General features: G+C 44.9%; 2 protein-coding genes across 2 annotated transcripts in view; both read right to left on the reverse strand.

Moving 5' to 3' along the window:
* Window positions 1–545: 545 nt before the first annotated feature.
* On the reverse strand, window positions 546–5335 carry cdv3 (carnitine deficiency-associated gene expressed in ventricle 3). Its single transcript, XM_083680875.1, has 5 exons — window positions 4902–5335; window positions 3642–3718; window positions 3390–3523; window positions 2933–3095; window positions 546–2814 (listed from the first exon to the last, which is right to left on the reverse strand). The coding sequence occupies exons 1-5, from the start codon at window positions 5103–5105 to the stop codon at window positions 2682–2684; spliced, it is 711 nt and encodes a 236-aa protein (XP_083537001.1). The 5' UTR covers window positions 5106–5335; the 3' UTR covers window positions 546–2681.
* A 1046-nt stretch (window positions 5336–6381) lies between these two features.
* tmem108 (transmembrane protein 108) overlaps window positions 6382–25683 on the reverse strand; it is a 45902-nt gene continuing 26600 nt past the window's right edge. Inside the window, exons 3-5 of the mRNA XM_083680865.1 lie at window positions 10762–12231; window positions 10158–10309; window positions 6382–8802 (exon numbers count right to left, since the gene is read on the reverse strand). Of these exons, the coding sequence (XP_083536991.1) occupies window positions 8686–8802; window positions 10158–10309; window positions 10762–12231 (1739 nt within the window). The 3' untranslated portion in view covers window positions 6382–8685. The remainder of the gene's footprint in view (window positions 8803–10157; window positions 10310–10761; window positions 12232–25683) is intronic.

The raw sequence follows: 25683 nt of genomic DNA on the forward strand, positions 1-25683 counted from the left end.
CACTGTCCTTATGGAGGGCACATGTTTTTACTGAAAAGCTGCTTCAGGGTTGGCATTAAGAGTTCAATGAAGACCACAGTCTCCTTTCTGGTCATTGATAAGATAAAGTACCTACTAATGATAAGTTAGTTGTGCTTCGTGATCATGTAGGTGAGGAGACAAGGAAAGCAAACCAATGACAAGTGATGTGATATGATGTTGACCATTACCTGTTTTTCTCATGAGGACTTTTCTTTTCCAGCTATGCAAACCAGTGGTAAAAGACACACAACAGGCCATAGTCCCAACTGATGTCAACCCTTAATAAGGTCTAAAATGAGTGTCATGAAGACAAAGCTACAAGAGAAGGACAATGCATGTTGGACACAACTGGCTCCACAAAATAAATCACTTTGAACCTTCAGTGTGTGTGTATATTTATTCAGAATTGTTTCTCAGTGTATTTTACAAGTCTTTTTTTATATTTGTTGTTTTGTTTAACATGTGGGGTCCATCTGCAGAATAAACAGTTGCTTTCAGGCAAAAAAATCAGACAAGACACCAAGCACAAGGATCACTGTTTATTTTTGTTAAAATGATCTTATATTAACTGTTCTCTGTAGACATTTTCACTACTTTCACCCACAGGGTACTTGGTAGGGTCCATAGGATGTTTCACATGCTACAGTGCCCACCCATCTTTTATCAAATTCTAAGTTCCATAACATTTTGAATGGCTTTGACAGCAATATATGAACACAACTACAGCTCTTCTAACCCTCTGTTTAACCTATGAAAACGCAACCCTTGCTGTTCCAAACCACCTGACCCTCGAAATGTCCAATTAAATCCCTGGTCTGTGAGCAGAGACAATGGTCAGAGGGTTTGGAGCCTAACTGGTGAGACAAGACAGTACAGCAGAGAACGCAGCTCTCCAGGACCAGGGTTGCATATTCCAGGGCTGCGTATGATTCCATGAGGTTGTTCCCACCCATCTACACTTCTTCACAACACTTCACTGATCTGATAGGACTGGGTAGGTGGAAGCAACTCTCACACCTATAAGAAAGCTAGCTGGCACTTCCAGGTGTCCATTTCAAATCTGTAGAAGGGAGTAGACTACGGCAGATGGTAGGCAACAACTTTCTGGATGTAAACACAGCCCTGAACCAAATCATGTTGAGAAGTGCTGGGACAATATCATACCTCATATCTACAAAAGGGCAAAACCTATATGGGGAGTATGGAGAAACAAGGATGACTTCCATGCTGCAGAACATGTATGCCTTGGGCTGAAGCAATGAAGTGAATTTTGGGTAAAGAAAAACAGATGTCATCAAGATAGAGGACAACAATGACAGACCACACATACTTGGGTCAGTTACAGTTGGCATCAAGTACAGGCAGGTCATTATTTGAGATGCTGTGGCTAAGTATATCTCTTTGTGTCTGTAACAGTATTTCAGTCTACCCTGCACCCTCTTTCCCACCTATACACAACACCACTCTGGGAAAACAAGTCCTCACAGTCAAAACATGACAAAAACCAAGACAAAATCCTGCAGAAAGTCAAAACATTTACCAAAGGAATGACTTTAGATTAGAAAGGATGAGCTTTAATAATGGTTCGCCAATGTTAGAAAAATCAAATAAAAAAAGGTGGAGCCAGTCAAACAGCGGATATGAAGGACAGGTTAGTTGTTATTATGTATGACAAACTACAACTCGGCACTACATTCTTGAACAGGGAAGGAGGTTTCTCTCGAAGTGGTGAAATCCAGAGGCAGGCAACAGCCAATGAAACGATGAGCAAGTTTCTCTCCAGAGGAGGAAGCAGTTTCTCCCTCTTACTCTTTTTCTCTCCCATTACAGTAAGGCCACTTTAAATAGTAATTCTAAATGAGGACCATAACCTTTATACCTCATCCACAGATCTTTGCAGAGTCCCTTTCTTGAGGAATACAAATCTTCAAGTTTCTAAGTGAAAGAGCGTTAAGGGCTGGTGTTGGGCCCCGGTCACCACCCGAACAAAGTCCCAGTCAAACATGGTCACCACAGCTGTCACTGAGGTAGTCTCCCAGTCCCCTCTCGTGCCCAAACATCTTCAAAAACCATGTGCAGTTCGGGTAATAACGATCTCACAAAAAATATATCTATTTCAACAGCAGTTCGTAAATTCATCTTGCCCCAAATTTTGTCTTCGGTCCTCTGTGGCTTTATCAAAGCAAGTTGAAGTCCAGAGAGAAGTTGTACCAAACAACTGCCGCTCTGAATACAATCCACAAAAGACAACCATATGTTGCCATTTTGTCTGTTGTGGTTACTGCAGTGTCGTTCATATGGGTGTATCACAGATTTATTTTTTTGATGTCTCAGTTAATCCCTGTTGCCACAGCCCTTTTGGATGCAGTCCTTCAGTTTCGCCAACCAGGTGGTTGTGTATGGATTGTATATAGTGTGTCATCATCATGGGAGTGTGTGTGCGTGTGTTTGGATGTGTGTGTTGTGTATATGGTTCAACTCTATGATGAGAGTGTGAGTGTGTGTGTGTGTGTATGTACTGTTGTGTGAGAGGGAGAGAATGTCCAGTGTGGCAGCGCCAGTGTTGTCAGGACTGCGGTACACAGCTGTAGTTCAGCTTCCCTCTGGGGGCTGGGCAGGACCACGCTGGATGGGCAGGGGGGGAGGGGGATGGGGGGAGTCTACTTGTCCCCCAGGATGGCGTACTGGTTGTCAAGCTGCAACTGCTGCAGGGAAGCACCACCACTACCGCCCTCCTCTCTGCCACGGTTCTTGTGCTTCACCACTTCAAAGGTCTTCTCCATTTCTCTGTCCCTGAAACACAAGCATTGGACCTTAATGATACTGTAGTAACGTGAGGTCTCTCTCTGTGCATGTTTGCCTGAATGTATGTTGTTGATGTGGAATACCAGTGATGTGATGGTGGACTTACCTGCGTGTCTCCACATGTTTGGAGGTGGCCATCAGTGAGGGGAACTGTGTGTCGCTGAAAATCTCAGGGGGTCCCTGAGTAGGGCCTCGCTTGGTGGTGGTCAGCCTGGCCCCTGGGGGGCGGTAGACCCCGGAAGGCTTGGCCTCAGGCACCTCCACTTCCTCTGTTGAGACAAGAGGACAGGAAAAACAGCAAAATTGTCAGTGAAGACCAGGAACCAAGATTCATTGGTAATTAACCTGACTTGTGAAATCCCTGCTACTGAAACACAGTGCATACTTTTGTATTATGGTATTGATAGTAAAACAGTTGGGCGAGGGGTTTTTCCTGACCATGTAAAACTCAGAGGCTCTAGATATGGCTATCATTACAACCTGACATTTCCCTGGTCTGGTCATGTAATAAGGAAAAACTCCTGGCCCCCCCGAGTGAGGTTTGACCAGAGGGGTGTACTCACCAACAGGGGCAGCAACAGGAGGGAGCCCACCACCAGATTTGTTCCAGGGCCCAGACACTTTGTCTCCACTGACCAGGATGATCTCTCCATCCTCACCAACCTCCTCCTCAAACTCCTCATCTTCCTTCTCATCACTGCATTCATCACCAGAGAAACAGTCAACCACAATGTGGACCACTAACTCAATCGTAGTACACTACAGCTACTAAAATGACATGTGAATGAAGAACAGCATGTTTCTCTGTGTCTTACCTTATTTGCAGAGCCTGCAGTCTAAGCCCACTGTAATCCACCTCTTTCTGTTCAAACTCCTTCCACTCCTCGTCATCCTGCAGAGATGACAGCTCATCAGTTACCACTGAAGGTCTTCACACATTCTGCTCATCATACAACTCATTAATTTTGTTATCTTTCACATAAAAAGCAACACTGATGTGGATCAGGCATCATCATTTCAAGAGATTGGCTGAGATGACAAATCAAAATAGTCTTATCGGGAGTGCCACGCCCTAGTCCTTTCCCCCTCTCCAAAATCATTCTCACAACATAATTAATAAGTGACAACCTCAGCACAGAGTCACACAAGGATGAGAACTGGGAGATCAATTATGACTTCGCCCATGGAGGGCAGATGACAAGACATGTCAGACGTGAGGGGGTAAATTGTAAATCTGAAGCTAATCCTTGTTGTGTAGCCTAATATGCACTTGGTCAGCAAGTAAGAAAGTCATTAAATCAGCAGTAGGTTTTGAAATGGGGTTTTTTATATTTTATTTTAACAAACGCATTTTTAACTAACACATTCTGCTCATCATACAACTCATTGATTTTGTTATCTTTTACATAAAAAGCAACACTGATGTGGATCAGGCATCATGGGCTTAGACTGCAGGCTCTGTAACAGCTGGAGTCCAGTGCTCATTTCCCAACATAAGCGAACACTCTGTCGTATATGTCGGCTAGGATAGGGCCTGCGAGCAAGTCTAGCCTTACAAAAAACACCTTCCTGTTTCCCAAAATGACAACTGTCAAGTAATAACATTTAAATTTCGATTTTACACGAGGCCCACACCCTGATTTCGCACAACCAACATCTGCTAGAACATGCTTTCGTTAGCTCTAAGGCAACTGCCTAATGATGCGCCCATGGCATAACACGAAAGTAGACAACGGAACGTGTTGGCAGTCTGAACTGATGCCTAGCTGCAATCGACATTCACCGGTTGAGACCCAACCTAGAAAATTCAGAAATTTGACACTGTCGACACCAGCGCGCGGCCTCAGTCGTCGGGATATCTCAGTGAACGTAGATTCGATGTGAAATGAATGGTGAGTTGACCACCTGGTTATATAGCTAGCCAGCTACAACTAGTCGGCTTAGTTACTAGGTAGTCACACATACTTGTTACTCTAGTCACCTGCTAGTTAGCTAACGATAGCTTCCTAGCATGAAAACTGGCTCAAATGTAGCTAGCTAGCTAATTGACTTAGCTAATAGCACGAGCTAGCTACCTTTTCAATTTGCGGATCCTGGTTGCCCTCGTTTTTCGTTGACTTCTCCTTTTCCTTCATTTTCTTTTTCAACACAATTGGTGTGGGCCCAGCAGTAGCTTCCTTCCCCTTGACTTTTTCTTTCTTCTTCTTTTTATCCCTCTTGGCAAAGAAATCATCCAGGCTCTTCTCCGGCGCGACCGCACCAGTAGCAACATCCGCCATTTTCTTTCAGAAATGAACGCTACCTAGCTATGACAAATCAGAATTTTAAAATGTTAAACGCCTCTTTAAATCGGTTAAAGTGGACGGAGTAACTCTTGATTCGATCTGAAAAAAGACAGGATTTCAATTCTAGTGTGCTAGACAAAATGTTGCGACTGTTAGACCGCCTGTCTTTCAATGTGCCACATAAACCTGCTAGCTGTAAAACTTGCACAGACGTACAGTCGCACACTCACTGCTATTTAACAGGCCAACCGGATGTACGACCAATACCTTTTTGCTGCCCCGGATAGGAACATGAACATCAGCCGCGCATAACGGACATGCTGAATAACCAATCAACTAATACACAAATACCACTAAAACCAATAATATTGCACCTGTCATTTGACCACCCTATCAAATGTTAACCGGGTAGCACACCACGCACGAGGTCTGTGAACCGAAGGTTGGGTGGCATTCAGTTAATTGTGTGCACCACATATACTTTATCTTTGACATTCTTAAATCAATATGGTTATGGAGCAGTATTATTTTATTTATACTTGATATCCTTAGGGGCGGTTTCCCAGACAAAGATTACGCCTCGACCTGGACTAAATCACACTTTCAATGGCAAATCTCCTTCCAGAACTAGGCTTAATCTGTGTCTGGGAAACCAGCCCTTACAGTCCAGTATTATAAGCCATTACTGCATGATGCAGTTTATAAACTGGCATGAAAGAAATGTAGTTGTTATGTTGCTCTTCATTCATTGATTCATAACTAATTCAGTGTTGGCACTTGCCATTATGTGGCAACAACCAGTTATATCAAAAGCTTGCTGATCAATAGACTCCACCTGATACATTTTATTTGTAAAACACATGTAGGCCTATAGACAAACTCTCATTAAAAAATAAGAAAAACATTAGAAAACCTCACTTAATGAACCCCAAGATGTAGGCCTATAGCTCTTTAATCTAAGCATGAGCAAAGTGAAGGCTGGAGTGACAGTGTGTATAGAATAGCCATTGGCCAGATCCAGCATAGATGAACAGAGAACATTCTGGAACACTGAATGGTTTAGCTGTGGTCAGCAAGGCACTGACACACTGCTTTGTCTAAGAGTTTTAATGTACATAACCCACCTGCAATCAATGGTAGGCCAACAAGTGGTGATGATTTCTTTCTCTCATTTTTGTTTTCAGATTTCATGAGAGTGTGGCTTCATCAGTGCACCCATTAAGGATTGAAAGGAGGAGGGGTAGGAGACACAGACAAGACACAAAACATGTTCAAAGCTTTTCTCTTTTATTGCTCAGCAGTAAAAAGTACAGTGTATGCTACAATACAATAAAAAGACATGATGTTGGACATAAGATACTCCCCCTCCTCCCCATTCTACATTTTGTGAAATCTCCACTCTGGCACCACATGCCCATTGCAACTACATACATCCAGTTGATGTCAACATGTTCAACAAAATGATAATTTAACAAAACCTTCAAACGATTTTTAGACATTTAAAAGGGCAATATGGGATTGGTACATCCATCCTGGTCTTACATTATTGATATTTACCCATTGATTCTTGAAGAATATAACTTATAAATGCCTCATGAACTTAGTTCAACTGTCTTACCCCATCAGAATCCAAAATATAAGATTGTTTTACTCCATTGTTTGTAAACAATGTAATTGTAAACAAACACTGTACAGCTTCGAAACATTGTTAAAACTATTATTTTGATCTCAGGGATTGTCAGTCATTGCAACCATAGCTCCGTCTTTGAATTTGACAGTGGTTACATTTCTTTAGCCCTATCCCTCAGCTGTGTACCAAAGACAGTCTGCATTGTTGTTGTTTGAATCCCAGATTGCCCCTTTAAAGTTTCACAATGTGGCAAATGGAGGAAACAACATAGTCAGGCATTGTATAACAACTACTGTAGAAAAATCTGAGCAAAAGTAAAGAATAATAAATGAAATTGATTTGATAACGTAACAAAATAGTTCTAAAGTATGTTTAATTATTAAACTCTGCCACTGTATGTGCTCACAGTAAATATTCAGGATATGATATTATCTCAGTTTTCCATTGGTCATGATTTCTACTGCCTTTTCAATATTAAATCAAATATCATTCAACATCTGTACATTACAGTAATACACAGTTTACTCTCATGGACAAATACTGTACGTATGGAGGCAGGTAACACAAGGTTTGGTCTCAAATTATGTCCTATAGGTTAGAGAGGCGGGCTAATGCTTTAGCAAACCTCCTCCCACACTGGATGAAAAAAATCGAACCCACTCAATGACACAATCCAGACAGATGAACAGACAGACAGACAAACAGACGCACGCACGCACGCAAACACACAGTGTAGGCTGCCGATATGTAGATATGTCAGGGATGTTACATATTTGAACAGCAATCATTACATTTGTGCTCTGATTCATGGACTTCAGTAATATATCGCACATGTGTATGTTATGCCCTGACGAGATCCAATTACTCTTTAACAAAAGGACCACAGAAAGTTAACTGATAGAGGCAATATACTGTATTAAACCAAACATCTTGTAAATGAATGCAAAAAAATAGGTGTAAAGCTTTCACAGCTTTCTAGTTAGAGAGCACTTCATTTGAAATCCCACACAGGGGGCAAAGGGGCAGATTATAACATCAGTCAGATCATTAGCGCCCTGGATAAACATGCATGGTTGGCTGCTACAGTAAGCCTGTGGCCACTGAACCATACATACAACAAATGCACGCACGCACGCACGCACGCACGCACGCACGCACGCACGCACGCACACACAGTAAGATGCTCAAACACTAGCACAGAGAAAGCCGCAACAGCTCGACAAGGGGAGTTAAGACATCTATGTGGTCCCTCTACTGAGAGGCTGGTGACACATGAGGGGAAAAAGCCATTTTTGTTCACTTCCATTTGGTCTACAGATACAGTAGCTACAACGCCCCCAGGGATTCATCCCCTGTCTGCCTGCAGCAGGCCCCCCTGCAATACCTGTAGTTCAAACCATAACGCCTCTATTTCCTTTCTACTAAAACCTCGTCTCACAAACCTTGCCCTAAACCTCCGCATCCCCTCAAGTACGCAGGTACAGAATTCAAGTTCAACAGGCTTTTAAGTAAGTGTTTTGGGTTTGATAAAAAAAAGAAGAAAAGAAATGTTGAAATGTTTTTACAGCATTTTTTTTGTCTCTCTAAAGCAGGTAAATTTGAGTGGCTACATCCACAATGCGCTCACCATCAAGCCACTGTAACAAAACTGAAATCGCACACGCTCTGTATTTTATAAAGACATAAAAACTCTTATTCCAATTAAGCATTTGTAGAAAATGTACATCAGAAAAATATGCAGGTGCACCCTCATAGTAAATAGTGTCTGTTTTAATTAGCTCTTCTCTCAGTCTCGTCTTTGTATTTGTATTATACAGTATAAAGTGGAGTCTCTGAAGATTTTAACACACGTATAAAAATGACAACCACAGCACAGGGAGAAAAGGGAGAGAGACCCGTGGAGAGGGACTTCTTTTTGAGAGTCTGTTACACTGGTGCCCCTCTCTAGATGTCGGAGGCCTTGTCTCTGTTGATGAACAGGGTCTCCTGGCAGAAAGGGTTCACCAGCACCACGCCGCTGTCACTGTAGTCTCCGTTAGGGGGCAGACAGGTCTCCTGCTCCTGGAAACACACACACACACACACACACACACACACACACACACACACACACACACACAGATTAACATGGGCACCACCACAGGGTCACATACTGTACTGTAAAAGGCCACGATTCTTTCCAGACAATGGCACACTATCATTGAGAGATGCTAATTCTAAAGGCTATTGACTGAGAAAAAGGGCAGAGGGTTTTGTCACTTGGAAGACAGAACACAATCTAGGGTTATGTCTGCTTCTGCATCTAATGTAGAAGACAAATGATGACAAAATATGTCTGACTAATAAAGACAGCTGAGACAAAGGAACAGAGGAAGAGAAAGAGAGAGGGAGAGGGAGGGAGGCAGAAGGCTGAACAGGCTCGTCTACAGATAATAGAGAGAGAGAAGGTAGGGAGGGGTGGCTCAGCAGAAGAAGCAACACAGCAGAGGGAGTAGGAGAAAGAGGAGGAGAAAGAGGAGAGGGGGAGTGAGAGGAAAAGAAAATGAAGGGTGACTCAGCAGTAAGACGGCACTACAGCATCAGAGAGAGAGCAACAGAGTGATAACAAGACGCAAAAGAGGGATGGGGGGGTTACAGCACATTCTTACTAGTTCTAACCACAACATCAGACAAGCCTGTCAGTGGTACTTTGGGTTGGGGAGAGAGAAAGGTGGATGGTGGTGACTACTGGATTATACTACAGTGAAAGCAATGAAGCAACACGACACAACACCTGTGTCACCAGGAGCATCTTAAACATGTTCCAACCTCAGCATTACCCTCACGCTGTATGGCCAGAGGAGGGATGGATGGAGAGAGAGAGTGATGGAGGGAGCACAAGAAAGGAGGTAGAGGCGTGGTCAGTGAGAAAATGAGAAGAGCAGATGAAAAATGCTGTGATGAGCTAAGAAAATATGACAAGTGTTATGAATGGAAATTAGACTGAGATAGTGTGAGGTAAGGCTCTAAAATGACCCCATGATGAAGATGAAGCCGATGAGAAACACTTTTTTTGCTGTACCATTAATATTAATCGTACAGCAGAGGGCACTGTAGTCCACAAATAGCCGGTTGACCTGCTCACTGATATTGAATATGAATTATCAATATATTATATCTTGAGGCTGAACTCTGAAATACTGTACATGTGAATTGGAGGAGGCTATGCTATACCATTATAATGCATGAATGGACATTGCAATACATATCCATTGGTCTTTCTCAACATTCCATGCCAAAGATGATGTAATGCAGCCACAAGAGCTTCAACTGAATACGTACCATCTCTAACATCAGCCAGTGAGTCCTCAGTATGTCAGTAGTCAGTCAGTGGTCAGTCAGTGGTCAGGCTCTCTATCAGGCCATACAGTACGTACCTCATTCTCAAGAGACGTGATCTCTCTGGGCAGCTCCACGGCATGCCTGTTAAAGTAGTCCATGGTGATGGCATTATTCCAGTAGCTCAGGTTGGTCTCCTGGCTGGACGACTTCTTCTTCCTCTTCATACAGCAGATGGTCAGGAGCACAGCTGAGGGGAGAGAGAGAGACGACAGTAGTCAGTCGAGCCTTCTACGGGACATTTTATTTAACAACAACATTATTTTGTTCATTATTATTATTTCTCATCAGTCCAATAATGATATTTCAGACTACGATACCAGCGGACTGATGAGAAATTTTGTACAAAACAGAGTAAAGTGCCTCTTTAACATATAAAATACCCTATGAGAAGGCTCCAGGCAGTAGCTCTGGTTTTGGTTGTGTCTCAGGGGATTTAAGTAAAAGTGTAATTAATTACTTGGATCATCAGTCCAGTTCTTGACAGTAGCATGTGTGTGTCTATGTCTAGTGTCTGAGAGGACCTAGAGTATGGCAGTGATCCCAGTGCGCTAGAAATGGAGGGGGGGGGGGGGGGCGCTATGATTCACTTGCTCAAAGAGCTTTGATAATCTATGATACAAGCTCTGATCTGATACTCACAGCAAGAGGACACAGGCACACTGATGGCCAGCACGATCCACACGATGTCCATCTTGCCCAGGCAGATGGTTGCCCGGGACAGCGGCGAGTCCAGGGCAGGGCCCGAGCCGTTGCCAGGACCCCAGGGGTCCCGCGTGGTGGCCGGCACCAGTCTGTTCAGAAAGTTCCCGCTGGCCGTGGAGGGGGGCTCCGTGGGGGAGGAGCTGTTCCACTGGGAGGGGGGGTCCTCGCCCTCCACAGTGCCATTCTGTAGCAGCCTCCCATCTGTGGCCGTGGCGTTACCCAGAGGGGCATCGTCTGTGGCATTACCCTGAGGGGGCAGAGGAGGGGCACTGCCACCACTGCCAGGGGCATCAGTCTCCTCCGTGGTGGTGTCATTGGTTACAGTGGCATTGTTGGATGAGAGAGGGTTAGGCTTGGCCGTGGGGCTGGGTGCTGCTGGGGCCTGGTTGGCGAGGGCTGGGGATGGAGACAGGGAGGGAGATAGAGGGAGCTCCTCGGTAGGCCCCTCGTTGAGGGTGTGGACATCCCGCAGGGTGATGGCGTGGGGGGGCGGTGCTAGCTTGGGTGCGGTGTCAGCCTGCTCCCTGAGTGTCTCGTCTAGAGCAGCATCCACTGAGGAAGAGGAGGAGGAGGATGGTCGAAGCTCGGTGGTGAAGTTCTGTCGGCTGGAGTTGGTGGGCTCCTCTACACCCTGTTCCTCTACAACAGTGTGTGTGGGGCCGGGGCGGCCAGCCTCCTCAGCGGTCAGTGTGTCCCCTCTCTCAGTAGGCGGGCCGGGCACAGGAGGCAGGGCAGCAGAGCCTGAGTCAGGAGCTTCCTCTGCAGTAGACGCCTCCTCACTATGTGGGCCAGCAGAGCTGGGAGAGCTGCCACTGCTGCTGCTGCTGCTGTCCTGGTTAACACTCACAGTATCTGGGCTATGGGCTCCATTTACACTGACAGAGTTGGACATGTTGCCCTGGCCTGCACTGACAGAACTAGGGCTTTGGCCCAGGTTGGTGCTGCCAGAACTGGGGTTTGTGTTGTTATGAAGCTGGCCAGGCTGGTTGACTGGGTTGGGACTGACCAAGCTAGAGCCCAGGCCCTGCTGGTCTACACTCACAGAGCTCACAGTGTTGGGACTGACAGTAGGCGCAGCATGTATAGGGCTATAGTCTTTATTAGGATGGACCATCAGGCTGGTGGTGAGGGGGGTGTAAGGCTGAGGCCAGCCCAGGGGGGTGAGGGCTGCTGTGGGCTGGATGATGCCCGTAGGTAGTGCCCGTCCCTGGGAGGACCAGTCCCCGCTACTGGAGCCCTCCTGCTGCCAATCTGGGGTAACAGAGGTGGGGACTGGGGTGAGGGAGCGGAGATGGCCGCTCTGGGGGGCTGCTGCCATGGAGACGGGATCTTGAGGGGTCCGGCTAGGGTACAGCTCCTGGGCAGAGGACGCCAGCCCTGCTGGCATAGCCAGGATCGCTAGAATACCTAGAGAGAGAGAGAGAGAGAGAAAGAGGGAGAAGGAGAGGGAGAGGAGAGATGGAGAGAGAGGAAAAAGAGATAGAATGAATCATCAGAAAGAGACATTTAGCACAGCACTGAGGGATTATGCTCTTATAATAATAATTTGTGTGTGTGTGTGTGTGTGTGTGTGTGTGTGTGTGTGTGTGTGTGTGTGTGTGTGTGTGTGTGTGTATGTGTGTCGAACTGTCTAGCCTTTCTCCTGAGGCTCCCTGCTTAGCATAGTGAGGCACGGCAGCTTAAGTCTAGGAGGAGCCTTATGGCCTTGTCTTGCATTCATTACAGCCCATCACACGTTAATCAACTGGCAGAGCTGTTTGTCACTTTCCTGGTTTAACTAGATTGCTTTATTAACCTCATTATGCCATAGATGCCCCCCCCCCCACACATCCTCTAAATGAGCCAGCATGACAGCCTGCCGCACAAATGAATATGTAAAATTCATTTAAATCCACCGAGAATATGAAACAACCATTGAAACAACCTAAACAAACTATTGATTGTGTTGATTTAGGTCATGCTGAGGCACTTCTGAGAAGTCTACAGCGGTAGATAGATACATTCAAGACAGCACAGAGTCCCTAAGTCTTAAAATACTCTAACCTTTACTCTAAGAAGCCAACCTGGACCCATAGGAGGCCAATGTAGTGACAAGCCATTAGATGATAGCTGTGGGGGGAACTTAGTCCCTATTACATTATCTCTGAAGGAGAGAGAGAGAGAAAGACAAAGAGAGAGAGAGAGAGAGAAAGACAAAGAGAGAGAGAGAGACAGAGAGATAGGGAGAGAGAGGGGGATAGAGATAGACTCGGAGACCTGCGGGAGATAATTAATTCCTCTCTGCTCCCTTCCCACCTTGTCTTATTGACACAGTTAAACATGGCTAATGTGAACACATCAATGCCCTGCTCCCACTGGGGGGTTCCATGTGCACCACTGACAAACAGTGCATTAGCTAACACAAAGGCAGCGCCAAGGCGCTCGAGAAGTCGCTATGCTACGTGAGAGGAAGAATTCCATATTCCATAGTGTGTTCTTTTCAAAAGGTAAGGCTACCCAGGGGTTAGCAGGAAGGATAAACAGAGAGAGAGATAAAAAAGAGAGAGACAGAGAGAGAGAGACAGAGAGAGAGAGCAAGTCAATGGAGTTGAGACATACAGTACAGTATAAGCTATTTTATCCTACAAGGCTTCTTACATGTTTAGGTGGTGGCAGCCAGACACAGGCAAACAGCTGGGGTGCTTGGGTTATCTACTCTTTGGAAAAACACACCAACATAATCAGGCATACCGAACGCATGCACACAGACACACACACACACACACACACACACACACACACACACACACACACACACACACACACACACACACACACACACACACTCCATTCACGCTGATTCTCAATAACACTCATGTGACCCAGGTGTTAATAGTCATGCTTTCCCCATGGTAACTATGGAAACCGAGTATCTGTTCCACAAGGCATGTGGAGAGGAGATGAGAGACTAGGAGGAAGGTTCAGTAGGTAGGAGGAGGAGGGTGATATACACTCACCGAGTACTTTATTAAGAACACTATACTAATACTGGGTAGGGCCTCCCTTTGCTCTTAAAACAGCCTGACTTCTTCGTGCCATTGATTCCACAAGATGTTGGAAACATTCCTTTGAGATTCTGGTCCATGATGGCATTATTGCATCACGCAATTCCTGCAGATTTTTCAGGTGCACTTTCAAGCTGTGAATCTCCTGTTCTACCACATCCCAAAGGTGTTCTATTGGATTCAGACCCGGTGACTGGGAAGGCCACTGAAGAACACTGAACTCATTGTCATGAAACCAGTTTGAGATGACTTTTGCTTTGTGACATGGTGCATTATCATGCTGGAAGTAGCCATTAGACAATCGGTAAATTGTGGCCATGAAGGGATGCACATGGTCAGCAACAATACTCAAATAGGCTGTGGCATTCAAGCGATGATTGATTGATATTAACAGGCCCCAAGTGTGTCAAAAAAACATTTCCCACACCATTACACCACCTCCACCATGAGAAGGTGTACAGGTGTTCCTAATAAAGTGTTTGGTGAGTGTATATCAACACAAATCCACAGACAAGCTTCACCACCATCTAAAATAGTCTATTGATGTGGTATTGTACCTGCACTTCTCAACTTAGTCATACCAATATTGTACACAACACATCACTACACACTCCTGTTCCTCGTCCATAATGTGCTCCCATACCATATAAAGGGCCCTGAAGCATGGTTTAAACTCAGCCTTCTGAGTCATAAATCATCTCTTCCCCCATACGCTATCACAGCTTCTCTCTGGTCTGCTACACCACACTATGTAGGTGAGGATCCTCTGTTCTGCCTTCCATTTGCCAGGTCTGTCACGTCTGTAATGCATGGAGCCCCCACCTCCAGGCCCCCATTACTGGGAGATAACACACACACGACTGGCAATGATTTATGACTGCCCCTCTCACAGAGATGTATCTCAAGGAGGGAGACCCTAAATTACATACACAGGTAAGACCCATCCCTAGTTTGTGTGCTGCTGTATTTAGGCCATGGTTGATCCCTGGATAAAGGACACTGGTTGGAAATAGTGTTGTGTTGATAACTGTGTTGTTGCTGTTGTTGTTGTTTGTGATAGAAATATTATTGAAAAAAATGTTTTAGGCAGAATACTGCTGTATTGAGGCCTTGCCCTTATGGTAAGGCAGGTTGTGGAAATTGTTGCTGGGCAAAACGGGATTTGAAGGTTGGAAGTAGACTGTGGGAAACAGTATTTGTGGCACCTGTTATTGACACGGTATGCTCCAAACGCCAACCTATCTCTGTCCTTGGCTGGGGCACGATGTGCTCCCACCCTCACTATAAGGAGGGAAAGTTGCTGTGCTGCTTTAGAGATTTCACTGAACTTCTGTTTGGAGTATCTCTCCGCTTGCAAGTGTAATAAACGTATATTGTGGCTTTAACAGACCCTTGGCTCTTGAATCTCACCTTTGCTGAAATAAAATACTACTATGGAGAATTTCCACGACAGATTGGGGGCTCGTCCGGGATCCCTAACCTGAGTGTTCCACCTCTCAACCAACAGGTCAACCGTGAGGGTTAGAACCTGCCAGGGGTGGGGTGAAGGGCGCCTGAAAGGAGAAAGGGAACGGGACTACTCAGTACAGGGATCGCGAGGGAAAATTTTATTCTGAGAGGTGAGACCACAATATCTGTTACAAAAACCCTCCTGTTGAACGGAGGTCTCCTGTTTTGGGTACAGAGTATTCTTGCTAAAGGGCTGACAGGCTTATTAAGGATTGTTTGGTACACGTTAATCGAGAATAGATTCAAGGTTTGGCACCTTTTGTTGTTGAACACGTTAACCAGATTAAGGTAAAGAACAGACAAAGACACCACAATAATTTGAAATGGGAAAAACAGTTAGCAAAGTGGTGTGCAAAAATAATGTCTGAAAAATATGGCAAATGGACATGTGAACAATTGTCGATGTGGGAAACATTAGGTTTTCCGGTAAATGGGAGTTTCAGCATAAGACAGGTTGATGCGCTGAGAGATAAGCTCAATGAATATGAGTTAGAAGAGATAAAGAGATTACAGGAAGGAAAGCGATGGGTTAATTGGAAAGCATAAGAAGAGACAGACAAAGAAGAGAAAAGACGCCTATGGGGCAAAGTAAGAGAAGGACAGACAGTCAGTGTAGGGCCAACTAACCAGTGTCTATAATTTTGTCTGACCAGTTTGATGCAGACCTGGACTGTCCCTCTGGCCGATCACCCCCACCCCCACTGTATGCTGTTGCCAGACCACAATGACCACCACCACAGGCAGCCATGCCCAACGTCCCACCGCTGCCAGCGACTGAACCTGTGCCAGCGCCTGCACCCGTACCACCGAGGACGCCGTCATCCGAAACCGATGGAGCATGGGGAGGGTCCCCTGACCACTACTCTCCGGAGACTCCGAACAGTGCGATCTTGGAAATAGCTCAAGCATTGGTGGATATAGTATCCCCACAAGGCCCTCCAAACAAGAAGTTTCCTCGAACCCTGAACTCAGAGTTTGCCTCGCAGGCAAACATGGTGGAGGTGGCCAACCCGGCTGCCCCAGTGACAGAGGAGCAACCATAACAGCCACAATGCTGGTTTACCGCCCCTGGTCTCTACAGGACTTGAGGGAGGTGGCAGAGGAACTGCTAGACCCAAGAAAAGGGGGGGCAGACGGATTTATAAGGGCGCATGAACATGATGATTAACAATACAAACCAAACACTGAGGAACTAGAGTGTCATGATGAAAAAATTGCAATTGAGATGGTCGTTGGTAAAGGGAATCTGGCCGCAGCTCAACATCCCCTGGTCAGATGAAGAGCAGGGGGACTACGTAGGCCATGTCAGGGGCCTGCGTGAGTGGCTTGGAAACCAATTCCCCACATGAATGAACTGGGAAAAGATCACAGACTGTAAGCAGAAACCAGACGAGAGAGTGATTGACTATAAACTGCAGTTTGAAAAAAAGTTCCTAGACCACAGTGGGATGACTCAACCAGACGGTGACCAGGACGGCCCATGGGAACAACAATGCAAGTTAATGATGATAGCAGGATTACTACCGGATATACAGAAACACGTAAAAAAGAACTGTGCCGCCTATGAGGCTGGGCGGATGGTGGACGTCTGGCCTTACATAAAGCATGCAGAGAAATTCATAAGGGACCAAAAGGATAAGGAGGACAAGGTTAAAGAGAAGATGGGCAAGAACCTCCAGATGGCCCAACTGGCCCACTACAGTGGTCAGACAGGCAGAGGACGAGGTTGGAGGAGATACAATGGAAGAGGCGGCGGACGAAGACAAGGGAGAAGGGTTGACAGAAATGTATGTTTCCGTTGCGGATCAAAGGAACATTGGATGAAAGACTGTCCTGAACCAGAAGAGGGCGATGATGCCCCGCGAGGAATTACAGTACAAGAGACAATCCAAGAGAAGGGCACCGAGGTGAGGTCAGTTCACACACAATGTTTAGAAATACAGGCTGTTAGAGAAAATTAAAGTAAAGAAAATGACCAATACAATAAAATAATACCTGAATTAATGATAACCATAGCTGGTAAAGAGGTTCAATTTCTAGTAGATTCAGGAGCGGGGTACTCAGTCTTGACAGCAAGTGAGTGGAACCCCAAACCAAAATATAGTGGCAGAGTGGTAGCAATAGTGGATTAGGAATGAAAGAATCCTCTATCTGTATATGATGATGGCATTCAATATCAGAAACACTCATTTATACCCTCTAATTGTTACATTTACATTTACATTTATGGCAATTGTTGGCCTGTAAATTTGTTAGATAGAGATCTAATATGTAGCTTAGGGTTAACTCTGTGGTGTTCAGAAAAGGGAATTAAAATTGAGAAATATGCTATGCAAGATGTAATTCTATGAAGAGGTCAGTTCAATTACTATTATGCATGGGACCTGCTTGGTACTGGGCCAAGGTCAATATCACAAGAATTGTTGAGAAAAGCGAGACAGAAAGTAAAAGGTGTATTTATGGATGAGGATGAATTACACTGTACAGCCAGGGTGACAGAGGGTCAGGATGTAGGTTTTGAGAAAGTATGGTTCAAAGATAAAAGTGATGTGTTGCATTACTCCAGTGTTTGAAGCATTGTTAGAAAAACAGATAATTGTTCCATGCCCAAACAGTCCATGTCGCACCCCTATCTTCCCAGTTAAAAAAACAACAAAAACAAACGGGAAGGCCTGCGCGTGGCGCTTTGAGCAGGATCTTAAAAAGATTAATGAAGCAGTTCATGTGCGAGTACCCATAGTCTGTAGTCTGTATACAATTATTACCCAGGTACCTGGTAACAATAAAATGTTTCTCAGTGGTCGACCTAGCTAATGCATTTTGTAGTATTCCTCTGCACAAGGTTTCCCAATATTGGTTCGCCTTTGAATTTTCTGGTCAGTTATACACGTGGACAAGGCCCCCCATTTGCTGCAGCTCTTAGGGATAATTTGGAAAAATTTAAATTAGATGGAGGAACATAGATCTAATACATGCATTGATGACCTTTTAATTTGCTCGCCTGATAAAGAATCATGTGAGAGAGACACTGTAACTCTCTTGAAGTACTTAGCAGAACAACAGAAACTACAGTTTGCAAAAGAGAAAGATTGGTACGCATTTCGAATCATATATAAAAACAGGAAGCACATAATAAATATCCTGTTAAAATTCAACATCACTGAATACAACAAAAATTATTTTAACATGATAACATTGTTGTGCATGACATGAAATAATAATTTAGTCTTGTTTGTATAGTACATTTTATAAACTATAAATGTAATTAATCTAATTATGTTGATAAACTTACATACAAAGGGAAAAAGTCTCAGCGGAGACAGAGTGGAGACAATGAACCAAAACACCTAAACCAGTGATGAAAAAGCACCTCATGTCTTTTCTTGGCATGACAGGTTTCTGTAGACAATGGGTCCCCGAATATGCTAAATTAGTACAGCCACTCCACACCATGGCACATGGCCAAAAATGTCACTGTTGTAAGATGCACTGTCCTCAATCCAGCTACATTTCTCCCCACAGAGGAGGATGGGGAGCCCCATGACTGTTTAGCAGCTATAAACCAACAATGTACACCTAGGCAAGATTTATCAGATGAACCATTAGAAAACAGCAATGTGTTTTTTCTGTAGACGGGTCTGCATCAAAATGCTTAAAATCCTATCTGAATAATGTGGGTTATGCAATTGTGACTGATTATGAAACGGTGGAGGGGAATAGACTGCCACACCATCTCTCTGCCCAGGCAGCTGAACTCTTTGCATTAACACAGGCTGGCATATTAGGGGAGGGGAAAAGAGTAACAATTTACACAGACAGTGATATGCATTTGGGGTTGTGCATGATTTTGGAACATTGTGGAAAATGAGAGGGTTTGTCACGTCATCAGGATACAAATACAACATGGCCAATTGATACATAATTTGTTAGACGCTATACTTTTCCCTAAAGAGATTGCAATATGTAAGTGCGAGGCACACACAAATGGAAAAGATACAGTCTCATTGGGTAATCACAGAGCGGATGCAGCTGCTAAAGCAGCCTCTCAATCTGCAGCACACACAGCGCTGCAAATGACACAAATAACCCCGACCGTCTCACTCACTGAGCTGATAGCGGCACAGGCTAAAGCCTCACAAAGAGAGGAAGCACAGTGACGAAGTGCTGGGGCAACCTCTGTAAATAACCCGTGTTTACCAAAAAATGTTCACGCTGTGTTGTCACATGGGAAAGATCATGTGTCAAAAGGGGGATGACGGATATTGTAAATAGGTACTGATACACACAAGGCTTCTCAATATACTCACAATTTTTTTTTCTTCAAAATGCCTCGTGTGCTTACAACATAATGTAGGGCGGGGACAAGCGGTCCCCCAATCAAGCCATCCTCCCCCTGGATTTCATTGAGTTAAACCCCCTCTAGGTAAAAATATATTGTTTGGTATTTGTAGACATGTTTTCAAAATCAGTTGAAGTTTTACCATCTAGTAAAGCAGACTCCTCAGCAGTGGCAAAAGCATTGTTAACTGAGATAGTGCCACAATGGGGAGGCCCTAGGAAACTGTCAAGTGATAATGGGAGACATTTTGTAAATGAAGCAGTACAGAGAATGTCTGAATACCTAGGAGTGGACTTAAGAAAACACTGCACATACCACCCACAGAGCGGGGTGTTAGTAGAAAGAGACAATGAAACAATCAAAATGAAACTGTCAAAAATGTGTGAAGAAACGGGACTGAACTGGGTAAAAGCCCTCCCCCTAATACTCACAGCCATGAGGGGAAGGCCTAGGCCTAAGACTGGTCTCTCACCCCATGAGATTCTGACAGGCCGACCAATGAACACAGGGTTAGGGCACATGTTAACCACTGAATATGCAAATGATACAATGTTAACATACTGTGCTAACTTGTCGAAGGTTTTGAGTGACGTTCACAGGAGTGTGAAAGCAGCACTGCCCACGCCAATTGAGGGTCCGCTCCATGACATCACACCTGGGGAGTGGGTGATGATCAAAGACTACAAGAGAAAACACTGGAATGGACCACAGTGGCAAGGACCGTTCCAGGTGCAGCTCATCACCCAGTCAGCAGTGAAAGTAGCCGAGTGAGGCACATGGGTGCACACCACACACTGCAAGAATGTACCACTGCTGGAGGAACCAGGGTAGCCAAACCCAGAGGGACCATGGTAGCCAAACCCAGAGGGACCAGGGTAGCCAAACCCAGAGGGACCAGGGTAGCCAAACCCAGAGGGACCAGGGTAGCCAAACCCAGAGGAACCAGGGTAGCCAAACCCAGAGGGACCAGGGTAGCCAAACCCAGAGGGACCAGGGTAGCCAAACCCAGAGGAACCAGGGTAGCCAAACCCAGAGGGACCAGGGTAGCCAAACCCAGAGGAACCAGGGTAGCCAAACCCAGAGGGACCAGGGTAGCCAAACCCAGAGGGACCAGGGTAGCCAAACTCAGGAGGGGAACACCCCCACCTAACCAGAGTGACCAGGGAGATACTCCAACAAGGGTCAAGTGCTAGTAACCTCTGACTCCAACACAACCTGCAGAGCAGCCCAGAGAAGGAGAGGAACCGCCCCTTGTGCATCAGTTCCGACAACCGGGTACCGACAATGTTCCCTGCGAGGAGGGCTCTGCAGTCTAGTGATCATCTCCTGCCTCGTTGTGATCCCCACTTTCTGGCTTCTGGAAGGAAAAGTCCTATGGCAGGACTCAAATAGCAGCCGTTCCACACCCGCACACACACCACCTCTCCCTACACCTACCACCTCACTCCCACATGACACTGACTTTAGAAAGGACTAGGACTGACTCTAGGCAACCTAGGAGAAAGAGATGGGCAATATGTTTCTGACCTCTATCCCGTCCCCGACTATGAAGTTATGACTAAAACACAGGACTGTGAGTAAAAGGACTGACACATACCGATTTCACATTTTTATTGAATGTAATGGTTCAATAAGTATCTATACTATGAAATGCTAATAAGCGCTAATAATGTTGATAATACTAATCATTTAAGCATTTAATCATGTAAGCATTAAACATGTAGTGGATGTTTGTACTAATAGAAGTAGAAGTGTTTGCTTGTGAACTGTGTTAAAAGCTACGACTAAAACTGCTTCCATCATATATGTCAATTGTTTTCAGAACACCCCACATGCGTCAGGGTTGAATAACAGATAATAAAGAGTGAGAACCCGCCCTGGAGGAGAGGAGGGTTTTGAAAGGATGAATGTGTATTGTAACTTTGTTCTGGGTCTCTGTTTGCTAGAAACAGCTGGCCATGCTTGCAACCATTAAAAGAAGTAAATAGAATGGATATGATGTTAGCGTCACAGGGAGGGGTTTGCCAGGTGATCAGTACTGAATGTTGTACTTATATTTTGGATGCGTCTGAGAAGGTGATTGATCTGGTACAAGAAACACAAACAAAAGGTGTTGAAGAACCCCACAAAACACATGGTATAGATCCTTTCTCAACCCTGAATTCATTGGGGAACTTTACCTTTATTGTTAAAATGCTGATTGGTGTGTTTGCCATAATTGTTTTTTAATGGTCTGTTGTATGATGATTTCAATATTGCTTAAAATGTGTGCATCAAAGGTGACAGCTCAGGTTATGATCCAACAGCAAGAGGACACGCCTGACTTCCCCAACTTGTTCCCTTTCCTTGACTATGAAATGTCTGAAATGTAATGAAATGTAATTGTTTTGCTTAACTAATAAAGCTTGGCTTGTGAAGTTGTTAACATTAAGGGGTCAACTATTAAAAGGGGGGATTGTGATAGAAATATTATTGATAGAAATGTTTTAGGCAGAATACTGCTGTATTGAGGCCTTGCCCTTATGGTAAGGCAGGTTGTGGAAATTGTTGCTAGGCAAAACGGGATTTGAAGGTTGGAAGTAGACTGTGGGAAACAGTACTTGTGTCACCTGTTATTGACACGGTATGCTCCAACCGCCAACCTCCCTATCTCTGTCCTTGGCTGGGGCACGATGTGCTCCCACCCTCGCTATAAGGAGGGAAAGTTGCTGTGCTGCCATTTCAGTGAACTTCTGTTTGGAGTATCTCTCCGCTTGTAATAAAGTGTAATAAACTTATATTGTGGCTTTAACAAAACCTTTGGCTCTTGAATCTCACCTTTGCTGAAATAAAATACTACAGTGGAGAATTTCCACAACATGTTGTTGTGGGGTGCTGTTAGCAGACCTTGGCTTGTGCTGCTACAGTATGTGGAGTAGGAGTTGTTCCCTAAGCATTGTATCACACACACACACACACACACACACACACAGGCCAATAGAGTGCGACAGTGTTTACCATGCTGTGGTCTGGCTTCAATCACACCCTCAATCAGTATCTAGCCCCCGTTGTCACGACCTGGCAACCCAACACTCACTCGGCTCGCCAACCCTGAATAAAACATGAGCCTCCGCTCCGCTAACAACAAAGTCACAGAGTTTACATCAGAGATGGGCCGGATCACTGCTGCACAGCATCCACACACACACACACACACACACACACACACACACACACACACACACACACACACACACACACACACACACACACACACACACACACACACACACACACCCCAGCGACACTAATACATTCACCCAGCCTGTCGGAGTGTGATCTGAGCCCTATCATACAACCTGTCTTGCTCATCTGCCTCATCTGCAATAAACAAGTTTATTAATATTCATTTGGGGCCCCGCTGATTAAATATTCATTTATTATTGAATATCTCATCTAAAATGTTAAAGGGGGCAAAACACTTTTCAAGTTTGTTCCCATCAAAACATATTGCATGCTCGCCAGCCCACTGAATATGCAATATTTTGTGTTCTTTTGAAAATGCTTTGCCAGTCTCGTGCTTAGTGTTCAATGAGCTTGTCAATGTTGGGTTCAGTTGGAAGTGATGTGTGTTAAAAACAGCACACACACACACACACACACACACACACACACACACACACACACACACACACACACACTAAGGAACATGTAATATAAATAAACAAATACATAAATACTTGTCAATCTCCAGCTCCATCCACTTCAGCTCCCAAGGTTATCTTTCATTCATCTCTGAGTGACACCCACACTCCTGCAATGGCTGTGAGATTACAGCTACTGCACCTCAGAAGACTCAAGAGTGGCAGTGACTCACACTCACACACACACACACACACACACACACACACGCACACACACACACACACACACACACACACACACACACACACACACACACTCAAAACCAGCTAAACAACAAAAGCAACTTAACATATAAAGAAGTTCAATTAAATGAGGTATAGTGAAGCACAGCACAATACAGGAGAGTAGACGACAGAATAGCATAAGAGCACACCAAGTGTGTGGGGGCGGAGGCATACAGTATACATCCATTGTGTGTGTTTGTGTGTGCGTGTGTTTGTGTGTGTGTGTGTGTGTATGTGTGTGTGGTGTTATGCGGGGAAGCCAAGACGTGTAATTTGTCACAGTGGTTCTGTGGCTGCCTGGCTGACAGAGTGAATGTGTAAGCAGGACAAACACAGACTGAGAGCCGAGGTCTCTCCCTACAGAGCCTCCACACAGTGGTGTCGCACAGTCAAAGTGAAAGGAAAAGTACTGGGAGTAAATGAACCAGTGGGATGATTGAGAGGGCAGGAGAAGTGAACAGGGTTTTATTAACATCCATTATTGAGCGGGCTAAGGTACTAGGAAACATGAGAAAAAGGGTGGTGTTGGGAGAAAAAGGAGGAAGAGAGAGAGAGGTGAGAGGAGGAGAAATGAGCATGGAGGAGACGAGAAATAGTGTGTGTGGTGGATGGATGAGGGAAATGATTAGGACAGTGTGGATCAATGGCATGTTGAGGCAGTATAATGCGTGAGGAAAAGTATATTGGCTGAGCAAGCTACTGTCCATACTCTTGCAGTGTTGTTCTGGACAAAACAAATGTGTCTTCTATTTCAAGCCCAAATTGTCCATTCTTCCTCCCCAGTCTTGTCTTTCGAGATTATCAGGCTAGTCTGGGCCTGGACACAGAAAGATAACATTGACACAGATAGATTAGCAATCTTCTCATAGGCAATGGGCTGGTGCTGACCAGCACAGAATACCAGAACCTTTTATTTTCTACTGCTTAAGATCCGACACCTCCTATATAATGCCGGCTCTAACATACCAACGGTAGGGTACAATGACAGTGAGTATCAGCGTTTTTATTCCACTTCAAGCAATGATGACAACCCAACCCAACCCAATAAAGTAATTTGCCATTTCATGAACTTGTGAAAATACAAGGTGGCAGAGGAAATACATGATTTGTTTTAGAGTGCGGCGGCTTCTTCCCTGATCTTGAATCAAAACAGGGGACAAATGATATAAAGGGACACAAAAGAACAGAAACACGTGAGTGGCTTTCAAAAGGGGTTGCCAGCGACACATCTCACGTTGAATTGAAAGACCTTGTCTCACTTCTAAGGTAACACTACTATCATCAACCACAACCTGTTGTCGTCCTTCCCTATCTCCAGCCCTCACCTGATCACCTCATACTAACACATAGCCCCAGCCACGAGAATGATTGGGGGGACGGGCAATTTATGCTGTAAACTTGCTGAATTAAAGCCTGTTTGGAATGCATAAGAAGCTGGTGACATTCATGTAAGTCCTCCATTGATGACATCGGAGGGGACATCAATAAATCATGTGGCAGGCTTCTTTCTTCCTGCACACTGAGCCAATGGCTTTGTACTATTTCGCTGTCCCTCCATCACTCACCATTAGAGTCAATGTCAGGCATGAGCCAAGATGGCTCCCATGGCCTGTCACTGACTTTCAGGTTACAATGGAGAAGGCGCCATCATGGAAATAATGATGAACGTACTCTCATTCTCTAGTATGTACTCAAGTTACTACAGCATACACCCCTTCAACGCCGTCCTGGAAGACTGATAGTGTGAGAGGTGCACTGCATCCTGGATCCAACATTCTAATCAATCATAGAACAGAATCCACTTAGTGTGAGGTGGAGAGCAGATCATTGGATATCCCCCTGCCTAGCTATGTGATCAATCTACTGTATGTGTGTGTGTGTGTATGTGTGTGTGTGTGTGTGTGTGTGTGTGTGTGTGTGTGTGTGTGTGTGGGTAGGGTATGCGCTCTCTACCGATCCTGGGGGTGTTTCATCTATTACCAGAGGTCATCTAATGCAAGGAGGCTTGCGGCAGAACATGCAATGAGAGAATCTACCTATGAAGCAGAAGTTGCAGTCC

Source organism: Argentina silus (assembly GCF_951799395.1).
Source record: "Argentina silus genome assembly, chromosome: 1".
Classification (NCBI taxonomy): Eukaryota; Metazoa; Chordata; class Actinopteri; order Argentiniformes; family Argentinidae; genus Argentina; species Argentina silus.

Excerpts from the sequence above, each read along its gene's own strand:
- cdv3 (XM_083680875.1), bottom strand. The coding sequence starts at position 5,105 with ATGGCGGATGTTGCTACTGGTGCGGTCGCGCCGGAGAAGAGCCTGGAT. Across the intron at positions 3,719-4,901 it reads AGGATCCGCAAATTGAAAAG|GATGACGAGGAGTGGAAGGA; the intron begins GTAGCTAGCTCG and ends TCATCTCTGCAG. Across the intron at positions 2,815-2,932 it reads AAACATGTGGAGACACGCAG|GGACAGAGAAATGGAGAAGA; the intron begins GTAAGTCCACCA and ends CTTGTGTTTCAG.